Consider the following 25,516-nt stretch of genomic DNA (forward strand, 5'->3'; position numbering starts at 1 on the left):
GTAAAAGGTAAAAGTAAGGAAAAGTAAACACCCTCTCAACAGTAAGTTTGAAATCCTTCTTCTCCTGTAATTCATCAGCCCAAAAAGAGGTTATAATACTGACATAACAGCTTCAAGCCTAGCACAGAATGCAAAGTTGTACCACGGAGCTATAGGAAAATCATTCAACTCTCAGAGGAGCAGGGAAATCACAGAAATATCTCAGTCTGACTTCTGTCTGGTTTTCACAAACAGCACTAAAAACCTGCCTCCATCTGCCTGGCAGAGGCTTGAGGATGCAATTGAAAAGAAGCGCTCCTGTGAGTAACAAGCCCTTAAATCTAAGCCAGACCAAGTCACCCTTTTCTCAGATAAGGCTTGTCATTCTCTTGAGAGAAAGTCTTTCTTTTACTTTACTTACTGGTCAGCAACTTTGAGGGATTTCTCAGCTTCACAGCTCCCATCACAATAATGCTACAAATTAGCAATACCACTTCGGATCAACATTTTAATGAGGCACTAAACCCACAAAAGGGGCTCTGTATAGCATAATTAAATAGAACGGGCCTAAATAAACAGTAAGGTTTTACTGGATACATTATAGTTGAAAACAGCTGGGAGGCAAAGAATGGAGCATTGAAGATGCATGATGTAAAAAGGCATTTCACAGAATGCAACACTGAAACTTTTCATATCGCACAAACGGTAAAACACAACCAGCACATGACTTCCCTTTGATTTGGAAGAATCTGTGTGGGCACAGGGCACTTGTTTTTTTTCCTTCTGCCAGTTAGCACAATGAAATATTTCACTTGCAAACCCAAACAGCGGCAAAGAGAGTCATTTGTCCTTTGGAAAGAAATAAATACTTCAGAAACAGGTAAAGTCAGCAGGAATATCTGGTTCAATCAGGCCATGGGATGCTGGATCATGGCTCTCAAACGCTGGACAGTGCTGGACTTCACAAAACAGCCTTGCAAACAATCAGAATTCTTACAAATCTGTTTGGCTCAGAGCTGCAAGACACTTGTTTCGTGCTCATGTCAACTCCTCAAATTCGCTGCAAGCGATGACATTCAGGCTGAGCCAAATAGCTCAGCATCCAATTCTCCGTCTGCAGCAGCTATTTACAATATCACATTTGTTCCACCCTGTCAATATTTGATCCAAGAGCTGAATAAATCCCACAAACACAGGAAGGTTTCGATTTCACATTAAGGTAACGTCGACGGTGGTGCTTCTGTATCATGTAAAGTCAGTGCACTGTTACTCTTTGAGAATGAAATTTCTGGTAAACCTGGTTTTCATTTCATCCCCCCCAGTCCTCTAAGCAGCCCTTTCTCAGAATCGTAGCTATTGCTGCAGTTCTGGGCTTGTGAATGAAAAGTTTCTAAATTCATCCTGGTTTATCATTGGAAGAATTCCTTCTTCAATGGGAGTCAGAATGGGCTCCTCTTTTATAAAATCGGGATCAAAGTTGCTCACGTCATCTTTGGATTTCTGTCAAATGGAGAAGACAAAGGGAAGAGATGTCACAAGTATGCATCATCAGCTTGATACTCGCTTTGCATCTTTAGCCCAGTCTTTAGTGCAATGAACCGTCACCTCAACAAAGCTTACAGAGATTTTTCTGGGTCTGTACTGGGAGCAGCTGAGTGCCCCTTAGAGCCTCTTACAGCGTAAAGCCTTTTAGAGTCTTTGCAGGCTTTTGACAGGCAAACCTCTCGCTGATTTAACTGATACTGCTGCTGAAGGGTTGCCTGCCTTGATGCAAAAGGACAGGGCACATAAATCAGTCCCTTTCCTCCAGTGTTAGCACAGATCAAGGCATTCAAAATGGTCCATCAGCAGTGTTCCCAATTAGCTGACTCCACACAGTTCTTCCTCATCTGCAGTGCCTCAGCTGGGCTTGCTGGGGGGTACACTCCTCTACATGCAGTCATTAAACTTACACGATAATGAATTATGAGGTAGCAGGAAGATGGCTTGACTCCAGGTGTTGGACTTCTAGCTTCACCAAAGTGGGACTGTTTACAGTGTACACACACAAATTGGGCTCGTGACACATTTTCACAAGACATATGTTTTCCTTGAATCCAGAACAAGATGTTTTATCAACTTCTAAGTCTAATGTTTCCAGATTTGGCCCAGATCGTGGATGCACTAAGGAGGATTCCTTTGTCTTTGATTAACATTAAAAACCAATCAAGTGGCTGATCCTGCACCGCTGCGGTTCCCCTGGATGCCCTATCCTGCACGCACTGAGCTCTGTGGAACAGGACCAAGCTGCCCACTGCCGTTAAGAGTTAGCAGTGTGACCCAGCATGAGATACAGCCAGCCTAGCCAAAAACTTCAAAGGCAGTGAAGCCATAGAGAGTACCCTGGAAAGTCTCTCCATAGGGAAGATGAGAACATTACAGAGCATCATTTTGGACATGTGGCACCACTGGCAAAATGGGCAGCACTGGTAGTGGAGCAGGTAGAACGAGGATTATTTACCCTGTTTTACATGTGGGCAAGGCAAAGGGTAGCTAGGTGCCTGACCTGCAGCACAAACCTGCCTCTTTTGGCACTGAGCTGACTTTGAAAATCCAGCATGGAGAGGAAAAGCAATCTGGACAACGTCATTTGTCCAACCAGCAGCCAAGCCAAGACCAGAGACCTCACCTTCTGCTTCCCAGACCAGAGCTTTCAAGTCAAGGCTGCATTTCCTCCTCCGCCTTTTGGATGTCACACCAATGAACCTGCTTAAAAACCCCAGCAGAGACAAAACAAAAACAGGCCCCTTTCTTTCCCCCACCCCTCCTTCCCACATACAATTCGGGGTCTGAATGGTGGCTCCATCTGGCGCTGGTTCAGCAGCTCCCAGTCCAGCTCTTTGAAGTAGGGGTGCCGCAGGATCGCGCTCTCACCACCCAATGCTGTGCTGCCCAGCCGCATGCTGGGGTTCTTCGTCATGAACTGCAAAACAAAAAGGGCTGTTTGTTTCCTCCTGCCCGGCAGGGCCAAGGGAGAAAGACCTATTAGCGGTGGCACAAAAGCTTGTCCTCAGCTTTCCTGTTGAACCCAGTTGCTGGCCAGACTTCTCGATTTCATTGTACTGGAACTGCATGCAAGGAACTTGACTCATTCTCTAGAGGAAGAAATCTGGGTGTATTTCTCCCTGGTCTCTTATTATTTCAGTCAAAACCTTGGTAACCACAACAAAAAAAGAAAGTTGAAGTGCATCACTTGTAACGTTGTAGATGTTACACAGTGTCTGGGGTGTTATTTATTTCTGTATTAATTTCTGAGGAATACAAGCTCTCACTCAATGCTGTTCACCCACCAGCCAGGCTTTGGATGAGAGCCTGTCCTGAGCTGTGTCTTTTTCCTAAGCCTCAGCCCGCTGAAGTGCAGCCAGAAGCCTACGCTTTCCTTCCTGTCATCTTAGGAAACAGAAAAAAAACAGAGAGGCACTGGCTTTCAGAGTTCCCAAAACTTTGAGCAGATGAATACTTACAGGTGACTGTCTCCTCCTCTCAATGGTGAAACTCCAAAAGAGGGCTTCCTTTTGTAATACACTTTACTCTACTACTAGCAAAAAGAAATCTGAAACTTCAGCCAAAGCGCCCTGATTTGACCAAGGAGCAAAAGGAAAGCCATAGACCGTGCACACAGTGTGAGAGGGCATTGATGGCTGCCCTCGTTAGGTCCCAACAAGAATGATGAAGTGTGAGTGCTTCAGATATTTCTTAAGGGGAAGGGAAATATTGGGGGAGGAGAAGAATCCTTTCCCAAGGCAGGAAAAGAGCTAGTGTGCTTGTTAACTTAGGATTATAGTTCTTAAAAACTCAGTAACACACAATCTTTTCCTTCCCCTCAAGTATTTCTAATTCGTAGGAGAAACCAGGTTATGTTTAAGCTGGGAAAATAGCTGCTTTTATTTGCCTATTGAAACAGCAACATAAAGCAAGCCCCACTCTGGTGGAGGTGTCCAGACGATTTCCTCGAAGATGAAAGAGCATTATGTTTAGCAAATAGCTGAACCAGCCAAACCAGACAATCGGTCACTGTTTCGGGAATGACCAAGTCTGCTGCATCTGGGCTGTGAGGAAATGAAAAGAAGGGGAGATGCAGCAAGAAGCCAACTTGTTTCTGACTGCAGGAGCTTTTCAGCAGGGACAAACTCTGCTAGGTCGAGAGGATAAAAAGTCTGGTCATTCCATGCCTAGAGAGATGACAGAGAGAAGAAAGAAGACTGCCAGAGTACTCCCCAGGGCTCTGTCTGGGGGGGCCTTCAGAGCCAAAGATGAGGGGATATCTGCAGCTCAGAGACCTCACAGGACCCCAGAATCTGGTAAGTTGGCACAAAATCCCAGCTCCAATGTGACCTCTCCCCATCCTGACACCTCTCAGGACAGGTACTGCCACTGCATTTCCTATGGCAGAGCTGTTTTCCACCATCCCACCCCAAACCATCAATACAAGCACTGCTGAGAGCATCTAGGTTGTAAGAGCCATCACCAGGACAGGAGCAAACCAGCATGGCTCTCCCCAGCTGGGGTGTCCACATGCTCTCCTTGGATTCTTCACTCATGCAGCTTTTTCAAGGCCAAGCCAAAGGAACAGTACAACTTCTATTTTTCCATGACCCTTTCAACACTTTTTTGTCCCTTCCTACCAACAGAAACCAAACACAATTTGCTTCCCACGGGACTCTGGCCCAAAATTTCTGTGTAATTCTGATCTCCAGACAATATCTTGGTTTCCAAACCAGAAATAGGTCCAATCAAAATCTCTCAAGAGACTTGGTTCAAACAAGCCTTTTCAAGTCTTTAACTAAACTTCTCTGGTTTGCAAAACATGCCAGAAATCTCCTGGTAAGCCCATATTTCTCTAGAAATTCCCTGCCCAGATCTTTGTCCCCACAGATGGATATCTGCACCTCACTAGCTCTGATTTGCATTGCTGGAACATCTAGAAAGCTCAAACAAGATCAGAGCTCGCTGGTTCTGGGAGTGGTAATGACTGAAAGAGTCCAAAAGACGAGGCAAAGAGGAGACAGAGAGCTGGGAATAAGGCCCATATCCCCTGGCACCATTATGCCAGGAAGCTTTTGCTAAACGTGTGTAAGGAAAAATCATGTAAGACTTCATCTCTGGAAAGTTAACATATTTTTCTCAGGTTCCCATTCGTGCGCAACCGTAAGAGACCAAAACCTAAACCAGACTGCTCATTCCCAGACCAGTTCAGGGCCCTGGGATATGAAAGTGTGTTTACATTCCTATTTGCTTGCTTTGTTCAAAATGATGCCAAAATTGCACCAAGCAAAGGCATCCGATGCAACAAGCAGACAGCCAATGTAAATGCATTCCTTACTGCTTAAAACACCCCTTTTGTTAGGATAAGGATTAGCCAAGTGCCATTCCTTGAGGTGGGCTGTTTTGGGCTCTGAAAAAAAACAAAAACAAGAGTCAAAACAAAGACTGTTTAGAGCTGACCAGCTAGCTCTAGTTTGTGTGCTCAACCCGTGTATTGAGAAACCTCAGCTGACACCAAGCGTCAGGCAACTCTAGGCTCCATCTGCTCATGTCTGCTGCACAGAGAAGGCAGGAGGTGAGTGAACACTTCAAACTCACCCACTGCTGGAACACGTTCTCCTCACTGGCTGCTGAGAGTGATGCTGAGCTGCTGCAGAAACTCTCTGAATTAATCCTCACCACAAAAGCAGTAAGCTGATGGATGGGATACACAATCAAGCAGCACAATCCCTAGCCACCAGGCACATGCTCAGTGCTGCTGCCTCTCTTCATCGGTAAAAGCAAGGTGCTAGAGTGACCCACCAGCACTCAAAAGATTTTGGCAAGGCTTTTTAAACTCCCAATAGCTTCTCTCTCAGATAATGCAACCCTCTGAAGTGAGCTAATGGAGTGTACGTATATCATGCACTCTATAATGAGTATCAATGCAGCACGAAGAGGCTTCTCTTTCATGGGAGTCAACCTCTAACAATCTGCTTCAACAAAAGGGTGGGATATGATTTCAAAGGACGACCTCTTACTGTTAACCTCCAACCCTGATAAGTGTACTGTACACTGTGCTGAGACCTCTTGACTGCATCTGCGCATGGGAACTGGCACTGCGAATGTTGCCTCCACAAGTCAGGACGTGAAACACACTCCTGTCTCCAGGCAGCCACAGCTCCCTGTCAGATCACTCAGCCTGTGAATGTGCTTATATGTCCACATCCAGCTGCTGTGACAAAAAAACAGATAACAGCCATTGCTGCTCTTCCCTTGCATGAAACGTCCTGGCGAATTTTGGAAGCAGCAGGCCTGCCTCAGCAGCCTGGTGAAGGTTGGGCTGTCTTATCCGGGAAGCAACTCCAGTCCTTACCAGACAATCAAGCTGAAAATCAGATGTGCAAACCATGATTCCAACAGAAAGAACACTGCTTTTGCACCTGCTGTCTTGTATAAGAGATATAAATTAATATATGGCATTATTGAAGTCAGTTTCCACAAGAACATACAGCTAACACACTCAAAGCCTACCTGAATTCACCAGAAATTACTGCACTGACAAAAAACTGGATGATGCACTTTGCATTATACAGGAGGTCAGAAAGAAAGAAGAATATAATGACCTCCCAAGGCTTAAAGTCCACAAACTCTTCTCTCTCTGTACCTGAGGCAGCACTGACATTTCTCTGCTGCAATAGGGCAGTATCTGAAAGCCTGTCTCAAAATGGTTCTGGTATCTGATGGCATTTAGAGCACAGCAAACAAAGAACTAGGGGTTTCTGAGGAGCTTAATGACAAGCCCAGCTTTCATCTCTGAAATAAGTACCTGGAGCCTGTACCCACAGCTCTGACCATATAAGCAGCACCTTTGAAGCAATCAGCAGAATGACAGGTAGTGCTGGGTGCTCAGAGCACAGATGCTGCCCTCTACACAAGGGCAAGCTGTGCAGGGAAAAGCTTTTTGGAAGTGCAGATCACCTTTACTGCATTCAGAAACAGTCAGGCTCTGGGGCTGGAAAAAGCCTTACAGAGTGTTGGCTGCTCCTGGCATCCACAGGAAGGCCAGGGTCAGACTCCTGCTTTACAGCTAGGCTCAGGTTGGGTAGTCCTAAGTTTCCTTCCAAGTACAATTCTCCAGTGTTTTTGCAGGTGGTGAAAGATGTTCTGCAGAAAGTTTTCCATGGCAAAATGTAATCTCCCAGTGTTTATTATCTCTAATTTTGCATGATTACCCAAAATCCATAATGAATGTCACCCTCTGGTACGCTAAGTCCAATGAAGAAACACAGAAAAGTCCAACAGCAACACCAACAAAGCAAACTAGCAACGTTTCTTAGCAAAAAGAAACACGTCATCACCGAAAATCAGAAGGCCTCCCAGCAAAATCAATAGTAGGTCAACCAACTTGAACTTGGCCACCAGGCCTTGGCTATGATCACATCCAGCCACGGGTAGTGCAAAGAGCACCCCTGGGCTAGGTCCCTAAGGGCAGACTGGAGCAGGGCTCTCACTGACCTCAGCCAACCCCTCAGTAACAGCGCAGCCAAATCCAGCAGCAGGAAAGAGCCAAAAACATGACTTCATGAAGCCATTTGAAAAACATTTACTGAAAGAAAATGCAGCAAGTCACGACAAGAAGTGAAGAGGTGGAGATCAGCCCCTGTGTGTGAAGTTACAAGGAAAAAATGCAGAAGCAGCAGCGCCAAGCAGTGGGAAAAATCTGCGTCAGCCCTCGGAGCTCAGCCCACGGCAGGTGAGGGAGTGCAGTGGGGCACAGGGCCCCACATTGCTGGGACCATGCTGGGAAGGGTTGCAGTCCCCCAGCTGCAGGACAGGGCTGTACCGTGCTTCTCCAGCACTGCCCACGTGCTGTGCTGCAGCTCCCGTCTCAAGAGGCAGCAGCGTGTGTAAATGAGTGCAATGGTTGGAGGTCTGTGAGGGGATGTCTGTACAAGGCAGATGTTTGTAGGTGCTCATTTCCTAGTTTACAGGTTCCCCCTCTCAATAGTGACATTCTGATAGGTTTCTGGGTAATTCATTTGCGCGCTATTTGCATCAGGATAATTCATGCTGTGAGTAATATTACGGCGAATAGATTCCATGAAGTTCCTTCATGTTCTAGGAAAGCAGCAACAAACCCAGACTCCTCCATGGAAGAAACGCTCCAGGAATACAATCATTCCTTTCACACTGTCAGCCATCTGGAAGAGGAGTCCATTGTTATTTCTTGTGTTGAAGAACATCTTGGATGTGCCAGCTCCCCCCAGCACTCTGTTGCACTTGGCAGAGTGCATTCACCTTGAAAGAGAAAGCACTGCCCCCAAGCAACACATCTGTTAAATGCAAGCCCACAATATTCCCCATCTTGCAGACTGGCAGGACAGAACCAGAGGAACTCCTGCTTTGCTTTGCTGAGCCCAGGGCAGCCTGCCATGGGTATGAGAGCAGATCTTCAGTCCCACCTCCTCACCACAACTACTTCCATTTGCCTCAAAATCTTCTTTACAGAACTACAGAATCGCAGAACCACAGAAAGGCTTGGGTTGGAAGGGATCATGAAGATCATCTAGTTCCAATCCCCTGATGCAGGCAGGGTTGCCAACTACTACATCAGGCAGCAGCCCAGGGCCTCATCTGTGGCCTTGGGCTCCTCCAGGGATGGGGCACCCACAGCTCTGGGCAGCAGTGCCAGTGCCTCACTGCCCTCAGACTGAAAAATTTCCCCAATATCTAACCGAAAACTCCCCTCTTTTGGTTCAAAACCACCCCTCCTCATCCTATCACTATCCACCTGTGTAAAAGTAGATTTTTAGTTGATTTCTTCAGGATTGTGCATATGCAATCATCAATCCCGAGCTGTTAGAAGCGAGAGAGATTTGCCAGTTCATGACATTAACTCTTCCTGCCTGCTGGTGCTCCTCGTGTTGCTATCCAAGTGCAGACCAGCAGCAGAGAAGGTTAAGGCCCCACAGTCTCCCCTAGTAATGAGGGACAGCGGGGAGATTGCGAGATACTGAACATGCTCGTGTTCATTAGGACTCATATGCTGAACTAACAGGGCAGAAATTAACTCGAAAGGAAATAAGATTTCTCAAAGATCCATTTGATGTCAGACAAAAGGGAATCGTTACATAAATAGAGCAATTACTCTAATTAAGGCTTCTCTCCATGAATCTCCTGATGGAAGGCTGCAGTTGCTGAAAACAGTTTGGTTGTCCATTATGTAAGGCAAACAGGCCTGCAGTCTGAGGTTTCACTACCCCTCATCCACCTCTAACAAAGAGAAGAAAGATGGCTCTATGGCTCCAGTTGTCAAAGTCTATATTATTTTTAACGACTGGAAGTCAAGAGGCTTTAGTATAGCAGGGAGACTTTTTTATTTCTTCTTTTATTCTGAAATGAAACGCTGCTCTTTTGAGCCAGCTTTGCATTTTGCTCTCTTGGGCAAGGCTCCTACCTCCCTCCATTGCTGTCATACCACAGTCTGGTCCCACTGACCACTCTCGACTGCTGCCTCAATTTTACACCGAGGATTTGCTCTGACAGCAGCCACTAATGGCCATGCAACATTTCAGCTTCCCACCCCGCACACAGCAGGATCGATTGCCAAAAGCCATGACTTGCACCACTGCAATCCACTGCAAGCAGGGATACATGTGCATGTGGCACCATGACCCCATCCCGGGGTCCTGGTTCTGGCTCACAGAACTGTGAGCAGGTGAAATCCTCCAGTGCTAAACAGGTCTGGTGAGCACAGTGCCAGGCTGCAGCACAAGACTGCCCTGAGAGCATTTTAAAGGGGAAGTGAAGGAAGAGATAAAGACAGAATGAGAAGTCTCAGTTATTTCCCTCTCCAGATAAAAAAGGAATGGGAAGGGAGGTAACAATCAATTGTCAGCCTTGCTCCTAAATGAACTAAGGCAGACAGAGCACCTCACATATGGGACGGACGCACCTGGCTCCACATTTCCTGGAGGTTCAACTTTGCTCACTATCATTAAGTGAGACTAGGGCCAAAAATAATCATGCTTGAATAGTTACACACTTTGTTGCTGTGTTGAAATCTGCCTCCCTGCCTCCTCCCACCCTATTTAACTCATCCACACTAATGCAGAATGAAAAGGCCACAAACATTAGACGCAGGAGCCTTATACTGGGCTCTGATGATAGCTAGTGATTTTAGACACTCCTGACTTTGGTACTCATCTAATAAATAATACAGAGAAATTAACTTTAGTCATCGGATTATTTAACATAGGTTTGAGTCAAGATGTCACTCTATCAACCTGTGTTTTGAGAACGAATGGGCACAGCCCAGCTCCCACAGCCCAGCTCCCACATGGGTCACCCGCCGTACGGGCTGCTTGGAGCTTCGATATCAAGCTGCTGTTGTTAAAGTGCCCCAGTTGGATTATGGATACACCATGGGGATACGCAGGTCAATGACTAAATCAATACATCAATCAGGGTAACACAAACGTGCAGAGGGAATGAGCAGCGCGCTCATTAACGGACAGGGGCACGATCCCACTCTCCTTTTAACCAGCTCTAAGATCTCCCTAGGGTTCCACAGGAAAACAATTAATCCTTTTCTGATAGTCTTGTCAAGAGGAGCCGGGAATTTATTACACAACCCTGGGTGGCCTATTTACATAGGGTCAAGTACAAAGGGGACTGAAGTGCCCTAGACAAACCTGTAAAGGCCAATTAGGAAGAAAAAAAAAAAAAAAAATCACAGGAAAATACTTCAAAGGAGCACTTTCATGGTGGTTATATTTCAATTCTTCTAATTTCAAAGTTCCTGAAAAGACACAGTGGGTCAGAAAGGTCAATGCTGGGAGGACGAGTGGACAGAAAGACCTACAGCCCTGAACAACTGGGACAATTGGAGATTTACGGCCCCGAGGGGAGCGCTGAGACCCCCCAGCTGGATGCACTGGCTCTCCATGGGCAGAGATAGCCCCAGCCGCAAGGAAGTGGTTATTCCCATGTCCAGGTGGCAGCCGGGTTCTCAAGGGAGCTCTCGTCCCTTCCCCAAGATTACCTTGTAATGAACTCCACCAAAACACTCTTGAGGGTCTATAATCACTGTGTTTATCTGTGGCAGAGCTGAGCAGTCAGCCCAGGCCGCAACTTTTAGGCTTGGCCACAGAAATTGCCTCTTCCTATGCACCGAGAGCAAGCAGAAAAAAAGAAAAAGTGGAAAATTGGCACAATGAATGCCGCTTCACTTTTTTTTTTTCTTTCTAAATCTCTGGCAGGAAAGAGAAGGATGAATCATAATTGCCACAACAATAGGCAGGGTTAGGAGCTTTTGTTGTGGAGCAAATCAGAGCCTGCATGCTGTGGGCTTAAATAAGAAGCCAATTTCAGCCTATTGAGAAAGGAAAGGTAAAAGATCTGATGACAACTTCAAGATGAATTTGGCATTGGCAGGCTATACAAGGATGGCATTAGCTTTCCTTCACAGTGAATTATTCAGAAGCATGAGGCTATTACTGCAGGGAAGAGGAACACATCGGAAAGGAGTGTGATCAATCAACAGAAGAGATTAAGATCACTGGGGAATGCTGATTGCTTTTTAAGAATTACATGGCAAAGGGACAGGACATTATAGTAATGGAGATGCCAGCTCAGGCAAAAGAAGTAAGACTCGGCTCTGTCACTTAACCACACCGCATGTTTATTGCATAAATGGTTCAGACAAGAGGCCGTTTAAAGCTGCAGAATTCCTTCTTGCTTGGGAAACAACCGGCTCCAGGGTCCTGCTTTTCCTGCAGAGGCTCCAGAGCCAACCAGGAAATGCAAGATGAAAGCATTTTAGAAAACAAAACAAAGAAAAAATGTTTACACAGATCCGGCATAGAGTTTCAGAGAGATTCAAATATCTGCCCGAGTGTGACAGCCAAAGCTTAATCAAACTGTGAAAGGGATTTATGGAGCCGGCCAGCTCTGAAGGGATGCCAAGGAGAATAATTTATTGGAATATTTGAAGGCATTTTTAATATCTGCCTCTGTTAGCTGTCTCCTTGGCTCTGAGGATAAAGCAGTGAGCCCATCTCACTCCCTCTTTGATTTCAGTGGGTCCACCACTGTGTTGTTCCTTTTCCTTTTAATCTTTGTTTAAAAAACACTCCCAGCATCTGGTTCATTCAAAACCAGGTTCATTCTGACTATTCCAGCACTGCATGTGGAACAGATTATGTGCATTTTTCTGTCTGTTTGAAAGAGCCCAGCTCAGATCTGCAGGATGCAAGTGCAAAGAGGAGCCAAACTGACTGCCCAGGGCTGAGGGAAAAGGTGAGGCAGAAAGGCAGTGGGAAGCACATATGTATGGTGCTTGGATGTGCCAGGCCAACTACAGTAAAGGTGCTCTGAGTCATGCATTGTTTACTGCAGCATGCAGGGAGGATTCAGGCATCTACCGTGGTGTCTGAGCTGATGACAGTTCCTACTAGTTCTGACTTCCCAGCCTTCCCAGCATCCAAGTGTGCTGGACTGCAAGCAAGCACAGCGAATGAAGAGAAGGACCATCTCCTAAGAACAGTTCAGAAGACCTCATCCTCTGTATTGATGTTCAGGGAGCAGCTGTGGAGAGCAGGCAGCTTGGAGCATGCACATCTCTTCACTCAGATGTCTAAAAACCAGCTCTTTCTTTCCACTCTTCTGTCACTGCAGGCTGTTTGCTTAGATTATGTTAAAATCTGCCTCTAAGTCTTCCTGCTGCAAGAACCCTGGCCTCTCCCTTCTCTCCACATTAATGACATTTTCAAGTTACTTACAGGCTTGGGGCCAGTCTGGTTCAGCAAGTGCTCACCAACCAGAAAACCTTCCTGAAAACAAGCTAAAGCACACACAAAAGGGACGCTCACCAAGACTTTGGGTGCTCATAATGTTATCCCCTCACCATGCAGTTCACTCCTCCTGTACCTCAGCTCAGTCCTCACTTTGTTTTCTGCTGCCGTGCTGTGTGGAGTGCCCTGAGCGTATTTGTTTTGCTTCTCCCTAGTCTTTCCTCTCAGCCTGTTACAGTAAGCTCTTGTAGCACAGCCCAGCTCTCCAAGGGCTCTGCTGGAGCAGTTATCCTGCATTCAGCCAGACTGACCTGCCCTGTGCTCTGGGCATGTGGGTTAACTGAAGCTCCTAAGAATTACTTCACAACAGTGGGAGATTATTATCCTCAATCTGCACTCTCCACGGACTCGTGGATTTAACTCTTACACACACAAAAATAATAGTAAATAACATTTATATCTCATTCGGAGTCACCACTTACAACTGTACTGAAACAAAGACAAACACTGCTCATTTTCATTGGAAGAAGGGAAAGTGAATACAGAACATTTAGTTTTTCCTTGCCCTGCGCTACTTGCAGATTTAGGGAAGAATAAAACTGTAATGTACCCACACTTTTTCTACTGTTATTTAACATCTTTCTATATATGAATATAAAAAAAAAAACCAACCATCACAAAGCACTTCTACAATTGACTACCCATGCTCCCTAAGTCAACCTCTTGTTTTAAGGCAGAATTTGGCCCCATTTCCAGCAATATGCATGCTTCACCCTCCCCAGCTGGAGAGAACTTGCCTCTGGAGCCACACACAAACGACTGCACACCTGCCACCAGCACTACATTGCTGGAAACTGGAGCATAGGAAGTTCCGCACAAACATGCGCAAGAACTTCTGTACAGTGAGGTAACGGAGCGCTGGAACAGGCTGCCCAGGGAGGTGGTGGAGTCTCCTTCTCTGGAGATGTTCAAGACCTGCCTGGATGCCTACCTGTGCTACCTGGTGTAGGGAACCTGCTTTGGCAGGGGGGTTGGACTCGATGATCTCTGGAGGTCCCTTCCAACCCCTACAATTCTGTGATTCTGTGATCTTACATTGTGGGAAATTCTCCTGTGGCCCTGCCTGCTCTGACATTAAGTGACAGTGGGACCGAAGACAGCCTTGTATTCACTTCTCTAGGCACCAAAGGAATAACAAACTCCTACAGGAAGTTTTGAGCGGCTTTTTTAACTAGCAAGCTGAACGTTGGCCGAGTGGTTGAGAAAGGGCCCCAATACTTCTTTCCCACTGAAAATTAAGTGACTTGGTGCCATCTGCACTACAACGTTCCTGAGCGGCTTTTTTGCTCTCCAGAAAAAGCTGTGTGTGCTGCCTCCTAGGAGAGAGGGCTGAGTTACACTGCCAATGAGCTCGTGGCATTAAATACTGCTCTAAGTACTAGCTACACAAGCTACAAGAGCTAAGGAACTCACAGAAATCGTTGAGTTTCTTGTCTTTGGTCTGTCATGGGCTCACAGAAACGGGACAAGAGGCTTTTCCTTTTAGATCAGGCTTCAAGGCTGTCTGGAGGCCATAGGGTTGGATTTAAAGTGTGGCACAATCATAGAATCACAGAATCATCAGGGTTGGAAAAGACATCCTCCAAGTCCGACCGAGCCCAACCCCACCATGCCCACTGCTCACATCCCTCAGTGCCACATCTCCGTGGTTCTGGAACACCTCCAGGGACAGTGACCCCACCATTCCCTGGCAGCTGAGCCACTGCACCACCACTCTTACTGAGAAGAAATGTTTCCTAACATTCAACCACTTCCCCTCCTGCTGCTCCCACACAATCTCGCTCCTGGCTGCTGATGAAATCCAGGCACAAAATCCCAAGTCCCTTGTGCTCCAAAAGCCAAAAATGTATCCATAACAGTTCGGCTCAGAGCTGGACCTGGCTTCAGCTGACCCACAGAGCATCATTATCTCCACATCTGAGCTTGAAGCACTAATTCACAGATGGTACAGCCCCTTGATGTTAACTTAGCAACAGAAAGGGAATTCAAAGCTAGAGCAAAGCCTAAGGGAGCTTAAGCGTGTTCACACCTCAGTAGTGTCAGAGTTCACAGAATGCCAGAGGGGGGAACTGAACTCAATGGCCCAAAGCAGCAGAGACTGCACTAAACCAGAGCACTTCCCTTTTGACTCAGCATCACTTCCAGGCTATTATTCTCTAGAAAAACAGATGAACTTCAAGTTTTGCTTTAGGATCCTTTTCACTGTATTGCTGGTGTCGTGTCTTCCCCGAGACATGGATCAGGTTTGCTTCCTCAACTGAAGTCACTAATCCTTCCATCTCTCCCAATCCTTACAGTAATGCTCATCGTGCTAATCCTCCTGCATCAGTGCTACCTGAGCCAGACTACCAAAACCACAGCCTCTGCATCTTCCTCTTCTCTTGCCTGATGTTTATTTTTCACAAGAAAATCACTCAGGGGAATCACTCTTTTTGCTTAGCTCTGGTGGTGCTTTCTCCAAAGCACCAGCTGGAGGGCAAACAAGCATCAGTCTGACTTGGGTCCCCAAGAACAAGTCCCCCAGCCACGTGCCCGAGCCTCACTTTTTGAAGCAACATTTCAGCTAGAGCAGAAGCACTTCAGAGCTGACATTATGACTGGAGGTTGGTACACAAATGCTAAGAGACAACCTCAGCTTCACTGAACCCAGCTACGACAGGTTCAGAAACTCAGGGTGCAAAAGGCAGAGCACTGTTAACACTTCCCCAGGGAGATACTGCTTTCTAACTCGTGCTGTCACTTGGATCGGAGAGCAAAAACACCAAGTTGCAAATCCTCATCCAAATTTCCAAACCTTTTGGCCAATCACTGCTATCTCAGAGGATTTGTCTGCGGAGTAACTCAATAGACTTTGTCCTCCTCTCCTCATCTGACACCAAAGAAAATCCCTGCAGCTTTCCCTGTGAATTTACTTCCCGTTACCCACTTTTGAGCTCCAGTTCTCACTGGAAGGTCCCTTCCTTCCCCCGCCCAAACAAGCCTGCCTGTTATAAACACAGCGTGACTGCACTGCATTTGTAAATACGTGAAGCAAGTGAAACACGCAGCCAAAATATCACCCTGCTTATGGGAAACAAGAGGGTTGTATTTCATTTTGCAATTCACTCAGCTTAATCCCCAAGCCTCCAGCTGCCTGGAAAGCCACTTTCTTTGCTCCAGCACTTCTTGCTAGTAACAATTCACAAATTCAAAACGTCAACGTGCTGTAAGAAAGCAAATCCCAGCTGCACTTTCACCGTAAAAGACACGGTCCAGCAGTCTCTGCTCCCTGCCTGCTCACAAAGTTTCTCTTTCACAGCCTCTTCGTCATCAAACACTGGTGATTACTTCACTGATAGCAGAGTATGTGAAAGAGTTTCTTTTACAGGCACAGATCGTGTAGCAGTAGGGCCAGTGCTTCTCTGGCATGCATTGTTACTATGGGTAGAGATATGGAAAAATAGAATTCTTGAGGGAGAGGGCAAGAAAGGATCGTAATCAAAGCAAAACTTCTATTCAGACTGAGATAAAGTGGTCTAAATCCATTCAGCAGTAATTTTCCTTTTCTGCAGATCCTTCCTGCCCACAGGCAAATCCATGCCCAATTGGACTTGCTTGACCAAGAAGCAGAAGACCTCAGTTCATGTTCACTCTGCCTGATTTGAATCCGTTACTCCCTAAATTTCCCAGTGACTCACTCCAGTCATGCAAGGTACTGTACACATATGGGGTTTGGGATTTCCCAGTTCCCTGCTCTGGGAGTACTGATTCCATCCAAATCCTGCTCATGTACACGTTTAGCTCTACCCTGCTTCCAGCACTTCAACAACAGCATCAAGGACAAAAAAAACCCCAAACCATTACAGATAAACAGATAAAGAAAACTTCTTTTAGAGCCCAAATCTTTCTGATTTGAATTCTAAGCATGGTCTCAGGGCACTGAGGCTGTTTTTGTTTTCCTAGGTACTGGTGCTCAAAAACATACCAGTAACACCCACTGCTCTAAATGAGGGCCTAAGAACATATCTTGGTCATTATCAGGAAACTGCAAAGATGAACAGCATGCAATCTTCAGAAATCAGGTGGTTTCTGATGAGGGGAAATTGGTGACACACAATTATGGTAAATGAAAGCAAAACGAAATAACAGCATCCATGAAACAGGTCCTAAAACCTATTATCCTTGTTTATAATGAAGCTCTTCAAGAAAGCAGGCTGATCAAGTGCTTTCTAAACCTACATGCACACATTTGTAGAGAACCTCTTAGTACCTACACCTAATCGCATCTTCCTGGCAGGGGAATTTGATTTTAGTTGCAGAGCTTTGTACCACTCAAGAGCTAAGTGAATTTTCACTTGTTCTGCTCAAGGTTATAGGCCAGAATTTTCAGTGAGGAGATAATCCAATTATTGAGGCTATTAAGGCTTTAGCCTGCAACATAAGAGACCCTGGGTTTAATTCCCTGCTCTTCCATAGACCTCCCATGCCATATAATTGCTTATTATCATTTCTGCCACTGCAGCAGTTTAGTGCTCTGATTTTCCTTACTTTTAATATCATGGGTTAGAAAGCACTGCCACAGCTGTAAATCAGGCGTCTCTCATTCACTTTCTTTTGAGATAAACAACACAACAGTGATTAGAAGGTGCTCACATAGTAATGACAATGCTGTATCTACAGAAAATAATATTAACATTAGAAGACTACAATAAGCAATTCTCCTTAAAGATTCTGGCTACCAGATTAAAGCCCTGACAAAATCAAACCCTCCTTTGAATGGTTCTTTAAATATTTAATTTCTCCATTTCTTTGAGTCAGCACTCCACACGTTACTATAAAATGCCATCTTATCCAATTATTTCTTTGACCTTCTATTACCATTTAGTAGTACCAAGCCTTGAATACAGCTGCGTTCGCAGTGCTTTGCAAGGAAAGGACATACTCTGATCCTTCTCTTACACGAAGTGTGCTTAGAAATATGAAGAGATGTGATCATGGGCAAGAACAAGTCAGTAGCAGAATAGCCAAGTTAGGGCTCCTGACTCCTAGGTTAATGCCTTTGTCATTGACTCATGACAAAGTCAGGGATCTCCAGTACACTAGGCACTGTTTGTACATGCAGAGTCTGACATCTAAAAAAGCTTCCTTCTCACATCAGAGGCAAATATGTGAGACACAGGATAAGAGAGGTCCTGGGAAAATTCATGTAACAATAACTAAGTATAGTCTGCAACTGCTCTCCTCAAACAGTTTGCTGTACAGACCCTCCCTTTTTTCCCCCAAACACAAAAATCAGAACCTTATGTACACAGGTAGGCAGTGGTCCCCAGGGGAAAGCTGATAGTACCAACAGTCAGAACAATGGATTATCAGGAAGTCTTCACTTCACTGATGCTTGAGTCACATGGAAATCACAAAATCAGTGAATGGCTTGGGCTGGAATTGACCTTCAGGACCATCTAGTTCTAGTCTCCCACCATGGACATGGACACCTTTCACCAGACCAGGCTGCTCAATCCCCCATCCAACCTGGCCCTGAGCACTTTGAGAGATGGGGCAGGCACAGCTTTGTTGGGCACGCTGTGCCAGGGTCTCACCACCCTCACAGTGAAGAATTTCTTTCTCATATCTCACCTAAACCTACTTTTTTTAGTTTAAACTGCTACTCCTTGTCCTATCATACAGTCACTGCTGGTAATACTGTATATACCTGCTACTTCTGTTCTGGAAGATAACCATACGCTGTAAATCATTAAGCCAGCAAGAGAATGCCCAGAAAGGCAGATAAGTACACACTTTGCTTGCCAAGTTGGCTGCTGGACTGTATAAAGGACATAACTATGAAAGCATACTGAAGTGTGGCAGGATATTCTTTTTTAGTTTATCTTTCAGCCCAAGATAAAAAAGGGCCAGGGTCAGGGAAACCGCGATTTCTGAGCGCCCATCCTCCAGATCTGTTTCTTTTGGCTAGGTTTAGTCTGAAGAAAGCCAGGACAGAATGAAGACAGCAAAGGGAACTCACTGCTTTGAGGATTGCCACTGCGTCCTGCTGGAGCCATGATGGATAGACAACTTCATCGTTCAGAATGGCCTCAAAGAGGTCGTCTTCATTCTCCGCCTCGAAGGGTGCGTGGCCACACAGCATCTCGTACAGCAGCACACCCATGGCCCACCAGTCAACATCAGGGCCATACAGCATCTCTTGTAGAATCTGGAAAGGGGATGAGAATGACATGTCACCCCTACAGGTTCCTAAACTGAGCCAGAGAGGAAAAGACATTTGGAAACATTGCAGAAGATCTTGCTGTGCCCTAACGGTTCTCTCTGCTATGCTGGCTGGATGTCCACATGAACTTCCAACTGGGAACCCCCTGATCCGCATTAAGGTACATCGGCTCTATTAAATGACTGTACTAGCCTGGCTGCTCACTGGGTCAACAATATCTTAGAAATGATGCTAGAGTTTATCAGGAGGAAAAAAGACATTTCAGCTAAGCTATCTGAGCCTCAGAGGTGGCAGAGCAGCCATGTGCATGAGCTATACTGCCCTTTCCTTGCCCCTGGGAATGAGATGCTTGCACAGCTCCAACAGCAGCACTTTCAGCTGGAGTGGGGAAGGAGCATGAGTGTGTGAGAAATGCACAAACACCAACCACAAACAAAAATTCATTTGTTTTGAAAGGAGGATCTGAAACCCTGTCAAAACATCTGTCAGCATCTGGAGGGCAGATGTCCCTTAAAGAGCTGTTTATTAATTTTGTAGTGAGGTTGGTGAACAACAGGGAAGGGGATAAGATAGAAAAAGGAAGTGAGAAATGAGGGAGAATGGGATGTCCTTTCAAATCAAGCTGGGCCAAGATCTGTATATGCCTCTTCCTCAAGTGTTTTTGCAGTTGTAGCTCCACTATTTACCTCACCTTTGCATAAGAAAAAGATATGGTTACCTTGGTGCCTCATGTTTTGTTTGCACCAGGGACCAGTAACAGAAGCGTGCATCTAGTAGGAAACCTTGCACCCAGCAGCCAAATAAGATCTAACTAAAGACACCAGAGAGCAGACTGGCTGCTCGAAACTGACGTTTCATGGCCAAATAAAAGATTCCTCATACCTCTGGAGCAATATAGTCTGGTGTACCGCAGAAGGTAGCTGTGGTAATGCCATCGTGAATGCCCTCCTTGCACATTCCGAAGTCTGCCAGCTTGCAGTGTCCCTCATGGTCCAGCAGCACATTGTCCAGCTTCAAGTCCCTGCAACGAGACAAGTTGCTACGTGCTTGGAGCAGCCCCAGCACAACTGGAGGCAGCGTCCCAGGCCTCAGAAGCTTAACCTGTAAACTGGACAAACCTCATCGTCATTAAAAAAAAAACAGAAGTAAAATAAACAAAAGTCACGCAGGAGGGGTCTTCTTTTGATTCATCTCTTACAAAAGGGAGGGAGGAACGAACACTTTTCTGCCAAATTGCATTTAACACGGGTAGATGCCACACAAGTTTGCCCACATGGCTTTCCAAACACACCACAGGCCTGACCTGCTCACTCACATCTGAGGCTCAGAGGAACAGAGGTTGCCAGAGCTGTCAAATTGGGTAATGATGCCGTGATGTAGGTCACCATACAGGTGACACGCTGTGATTTGGCAAAGCACCGTGCTGGGGGAGCACATCCTCTCAGCTCCTGATGGTGTAGCTCCCAAACTTCCCTGCATGGAGGCAAACTTGACTGATAAACCCCACCCACAAATTCTTGAAGTCTTTAAAATCTTCCCAGCAGCATCCCTTCCAGCAGCTAATGCAATCAACTATTTCCCTCTGTAGTGCTCGTTGGGGCAGGGGCTTCCTTGTTTCATACCTGTTCCCTGCCATGAAAGTCCTGGAGCCAAATGCCATCAGTGAGCAAGCTGCAGAAAGGCACATTTTCGAATACATCACCTGTAACTGCCAGGAAGCACCTAATCAAAAATAAGGCTGCCAAAATGACAAAGTCTTCAGGAAGCTTATCGGGAAGAATGCCTTAGGGAATAGCCTGCAGTCATAAGTATCGTCAGGAACAAGACCAGAAAGTACAGGTCATCTGCAGACTTAGGCAATGCCTTCCTAAAAATACATACTAGCTCTTGGCACCTCTGCTTCTCAGCTGTCAGACAGGCTCTAGGCACCATCACAGATGGAGAAAAGCAACTATGATGGGAGTGCAAATAGGTCACTTTTTTTTTTCTTCACAGTTTGAAGAAAATTTGCATCAATGAGTGTCCAAAAACATCCTGGTAGTTGAGCATACTAAAATAAAAGTTTATGCTGCTTCCTGCACAAGATGCATTTAAACATCTCCAATACAGAATGAATTTCCAGCTCACAGCTCACTCACAGTAACTACCTCAGCTGAGGCTACCCTTGACCAAGAGTTCTGCACAGCCTTCACAAACGCTCTGAGACAGGGAAGTGTTACCATCAGTATTTTACTGACATGGATGACAGGCTTATGGGCCTAGACAAAGCCCATTTCAAACTCACTTGGGTGCCCAGAACGAAACAAAAAAATCTAATTGTTTGAGGGTCTCAGGGCTCCTTTTTATGAAATCCATGCTGGAAATCTAATCAATTTTGACCTCTGATTAGACATCTATTTTCCTGGAAAGGAAGAGCAATGAGGAGAGTGGAACACAGGTGGCATTCCATACCAATGTGAAGATATGTGGGAGAGCTGAAATCTGAACCAGCTTGATCATTTTCTATCCTCTCAAAGTGAAAATCAAGTTGTTGACTGATGCTTTGCATCAGCATTCTACAGCCCACACTACCACCAGAAGCCTCTGCAGAGTTTGAGACAAGCTCTCTCACCTTTTCACCACATCCTGCCCTAAAGAGATACGAAAAATTATTATTAGCTTCTTTTGAATGGCTAGGTAAGCAAGGGATAGAGGTCACAGAGTTGCCCATATTTGCCAGAGCCAAGACCGAACACCGACTTCCTGAATATCAGTTCAAGATCTTAATCATACGATCACACATCCCCTCTCTCCAACTTTAACACGACAGAGCAACAGAAGCCAGTGAAAACCCCTCTGTCAGGATGCTGCCCTTCCCAGAAGGTCATTGGCTATCTGGTGGCCAGTGAAATTTGGAGGTCGAGGACAGTGCCCGTGCTTGTCTTACACTGCACTATTTGCTCTGGGTGGGATTGCTCAGCAGAAGATACTTATTTTTCTCCTTCTCAGAATTAAGCATAACCATTAAGCCGTGTGGGCAAAGGATTAGATGAGCACAATGAGCAGTATTGTACGTGCTCGTCCAGGACAGTATGTCTTCAACAGCAGTTTACAGTCAAAGCTGTTGCTGCTCTTCCCTGTGGTTACTGGCAAAGCAGGGAAGCCCTCCAAGCATAAGGGCAGGCCTTGTTTCCAGGAATCTGCAGTGATGTGGTTGAAATGCACGGTTTATTCTTGGCTTGGTGTTAAATGCAGCAAATGCCTTTTCAGCCCTGGGCAGGCCTGACTTTTTAGGGAGGGTACACCTAACCATGTGACCAGAAGGAGAATTTTGGTGAACCTGCTTGGAGATCCCCCTTCCAGGCCTCCTCCCACTCCCCAAAACATCCGCCATATCCTGAAGTGCTTAGGAAACATCTCAAAACACACCTTCGTTACACCTGAGCTAGAAGAAACGCAGCTATGTACACAGACTAAATGAAGCTACAGTTGTAGAGTCACAGAATCACTACAGTTGGAAAAGACCGCCAGGATCTCCAAGTCCAACCCCAGCCCACCCCCACCATGCCCACTGCCCACATCCCCAGCGCCACGTGTCCGCAGTTCTGGAACACCTCCAGAGACGGCGACCCCACCACTCCCTGCGCAGCTGTGCCACTGCACCACCACTCCTCCTGGGAAGAAATGTCTCCTAATATCCAATCTGAACCTCCCCTGGCACAGCCTGAGGCCATTCCCTCTCAGTCCCTCATGCACAGCCTGAGGAGCAGAGGCAAGAACCTGGCAATGGCAGGGCCTGCATTCCCTGCTGGCTGCACGATGCAGTGCCCTCATCGCAGCACTGAGAAGGCAGGAGGTGCTGCAGGCGCAAGGCCTCTCTGCTGCTTGACTCTCTCCTATGACCAAACAGACTTCCCAATGCTCTTTGCTGGCCAAGCCTCCATAAGGCCCCACACAGAAGGCTTTATGGAGCAGGTCTGTGGGCTGGCCCCACAGCAAGGCCTGGCCATGCAACTCTAGAGCAGGTCCCTCCTGCTACGCCAGGCCCATCGAGCTGGGCCTTGGTTTCACTGCCTTCACAGACTGCAGCAGCCGTAAGCTCTGTACTGGCTGCTGTATGCTGACAGCTCTCCCATGCATCCCAGCACATGAACCAGTGTGGCCATGTGAGAGGAAAAACACAGACAGGTTTCCAAGATTTACAAGGAGCTCTTCATTTTAGCAGCAAGGATTCCGGGAAGCTGATGAAACTGGAAGCCATCCAGCTCACAGGGCCCAAATCTACCTCATTTCCTTAATACTTGCATTTTCCATTCAATATTTTTAGCAGTTCCATGAAGCAAGAATGGCAGAAAGGTTCTCTGAGGACTGCGTTTCTAAGGTCCTGATGGGGCTCTGCCTTAAGCCTTTCACTGGCAACCTTCCCCTGGAAAACAAACTTCATCCCGACTCAGAAAGGCAGCCTTTGTCCTCACATGCAGTTGTGGTACATTGGGTTAACAGCGTCGTTTTATTCTAGACCCAGAAGAAATGACAAAATGAGCTGCCTAAGCGTCCTTCACCGAGAGAGGTGTTCTTCACATCACACATCTTCACACATCAGCCACTTCAGTCTGACATTTGTAAAAAATGCTATTACAATGGCAGATGATCCAGGCCTTTCTGAGACATGTCAAATACAATTTCCCAGCACCAGCGAGTTTTGCCAATGAAGAGGTGTTTGTTATACAAGTACCTGCCTCTTACTCTGCTCAGACTGCCTCACTCGTGACTTAGAAATGTATTTTAAAGGATGAACCTCTGCATTTTTTTCCTTCGTCTGGCTTCAGCACTCGGTGTTGCAAGGGCTATGCATGCAATAAGGAACTCTGCAGGAGCAGCTGGCTTCCCATTTCAATTGCCTCATGTTGAGGTCCTCCTAGGTTTGGAAATCCCAAAGGCACAGTTTAAAGCTCATAAAAGTCTAGAGATCCCATCTCAAGGCAAATGATTTAGTCACAAAAGATGTGGATACAATACAGCAACAGCTAGACACAAAGGGAGCTGCAAGGAGAATTACACTCCAGCCAAATGAGAACAAATATACATTTATATTGCATATATATCATAAAATACCCAAACCCAGAATTAGCCACATGATTTATTTTTTTGACATTCCTGAATGGGAACATTTTGGTTTTTTCAGTCTTCAGCATGCAAAGTAATTTAGATATTCCTTTGGAGTGAGCAAATGTGCTCTTAGCCTCCTTTGCACGCAGGGACTAGACTTCGATTTTTCTCCACCTCTTCTGTTGAAATCATTTTACCTTGCAGAAATACAAAAACCTCCATTACGATGAAGAAAAAATGTGTTTCTATTGCTTGCTTTCCTAGCCAGAGCAATACATGTTTCCATCTCCTGATGCTCCAGTGAAACTGTAATTCCTTTTTCCAGAATGAAACAACTTCAGTGGAGGAGAATGAAACAGACACAGCAGACAGAGCAGTGCAGGTGTTAAGGTACTTACCTAAGGGGAAGGATTTTCCAGCTAGAGGACCTACTCCAAATATGTACTGGGGACAACACATTTACACTAATACTTTGACTAAATGAGAACAGGAGGAAGCCTCTGATTGACAAAAGTCCTAAATACCTCTGTGAACAACATTCAGAGTTTTCCTTTGCATAACACCAAAATTGAAATATCTTGTGGTGCGTGAAACCATTATTCGCTCGAGCAGCAAAAATGATTTTAACAATCATTTTGGGCCCAACTGAAACTTCCTTTCCTTCCTTTCCACACTAAGTTTTGGGGGTTCACCAGCCAAACTTCAAGAATATAATTGATTTCACAATGCCATCTCCCACTGGTTTTGGAATAAGGACATCCAGATTCTGTTCCAAAGAATTAAAGAATTCTTAATTCTTAAAGAATTAAGCCTGGGAAAAGAATTAAGGAATTTAAGCAATTTATTTCTAATCCCACAAGTCTTAGGTTGTATAGAACTCACTGTTGCTTAAAAGTTTCTTCACAGAAAAGGATTCGCATCTCCCACATTCTTCCAGTAACAACCACATCTTTAGAATAGGGAGAAATATTGAAATCGCAAATGAAAAACCAGGTTACCAGCCTTTGAAAAAGGAAGCCACAAACCAGAGATCAGAAAAAGATCAAGCTGTGTGGCACTTGGGAAAGCAGCTTGAAAGCCTCAGGTTTGTTGCTGAATGAAATGAAGAGCGACTGCTCCCTTTCAGCCTCGGAGGCTTATTCCAATGCAACTCTTATGGTGCTTTAAAGGGGAAAATCAGTACAGGCTGAGCAATCCTGCAGTGCCTATGGATAGCACTGATTCATGGGAGCAGAACTGAAGGAAGAACCGAAGGTATCATACTGCACTGTTGTACAACAGCCTCTGGGGTTGACATGCTGAGATAGTAAGTGTCGCTTTACCCACCCACTACTATGTCTTCAAATCCCTCTGGGATTTAGTCTTGATCTCTTCCAGCCTCAGC

The 25,516-nt window shown here is 45.8% G+C and overlaps 1 protein-coding gene across 1 annotated transcript in view; it reads right to left on the reverse strand.

Moving 5' to 3' along the window:
* Positions 1 to 547: 547 nt before the first annotated feature.
* The window catches only part of PRKCH (protein kinase C eta), a 107,300-nt gene continuing 82,331 nt past the window's right edge, over positions 548 to 25,516 (reverse strand). The window contains exons 11-14 of the mRNA XM_042863459.1: positions 19,927 to 20,065; positions 18,841 to 19,029; positions 2,798 to 2,941; positions 548 to 1,479 (exon numbers count right to left, since the gene is read on the reverse strand). Of these exons, the coding sequence (XP_042719393.1) occupies positions 1,333 to 1,479; positions 2,798 to 2,941; positions 18,841 to 19,029; positions 19,927 to 20,065 (619 nt within the window). The 3' untranslated portion in view covers positions 548 to 1,332. The remainder of the gene's footprint in view (positions 1,480 to 2,797; positions 2,942 to 18,840; positions 19,030 to 19,926; positions 20,066 to 25,516) is intronic.

This window comes from Lagopus leucura, unplaced genomic scaffold (genome assembly GCF_019238085.1).
Source record: "Lagopus leucura isolate 7727_CA_CO unplaced genomic scaffold, USGS_WTPT01 Super-Scaffold_1, whole genome shotgun sequence".
NCBI lineage: Eukaryota > Metazoa > Chordata > Aves > Galliformes > Phasianidae > Lagopus > Lagopus leucura.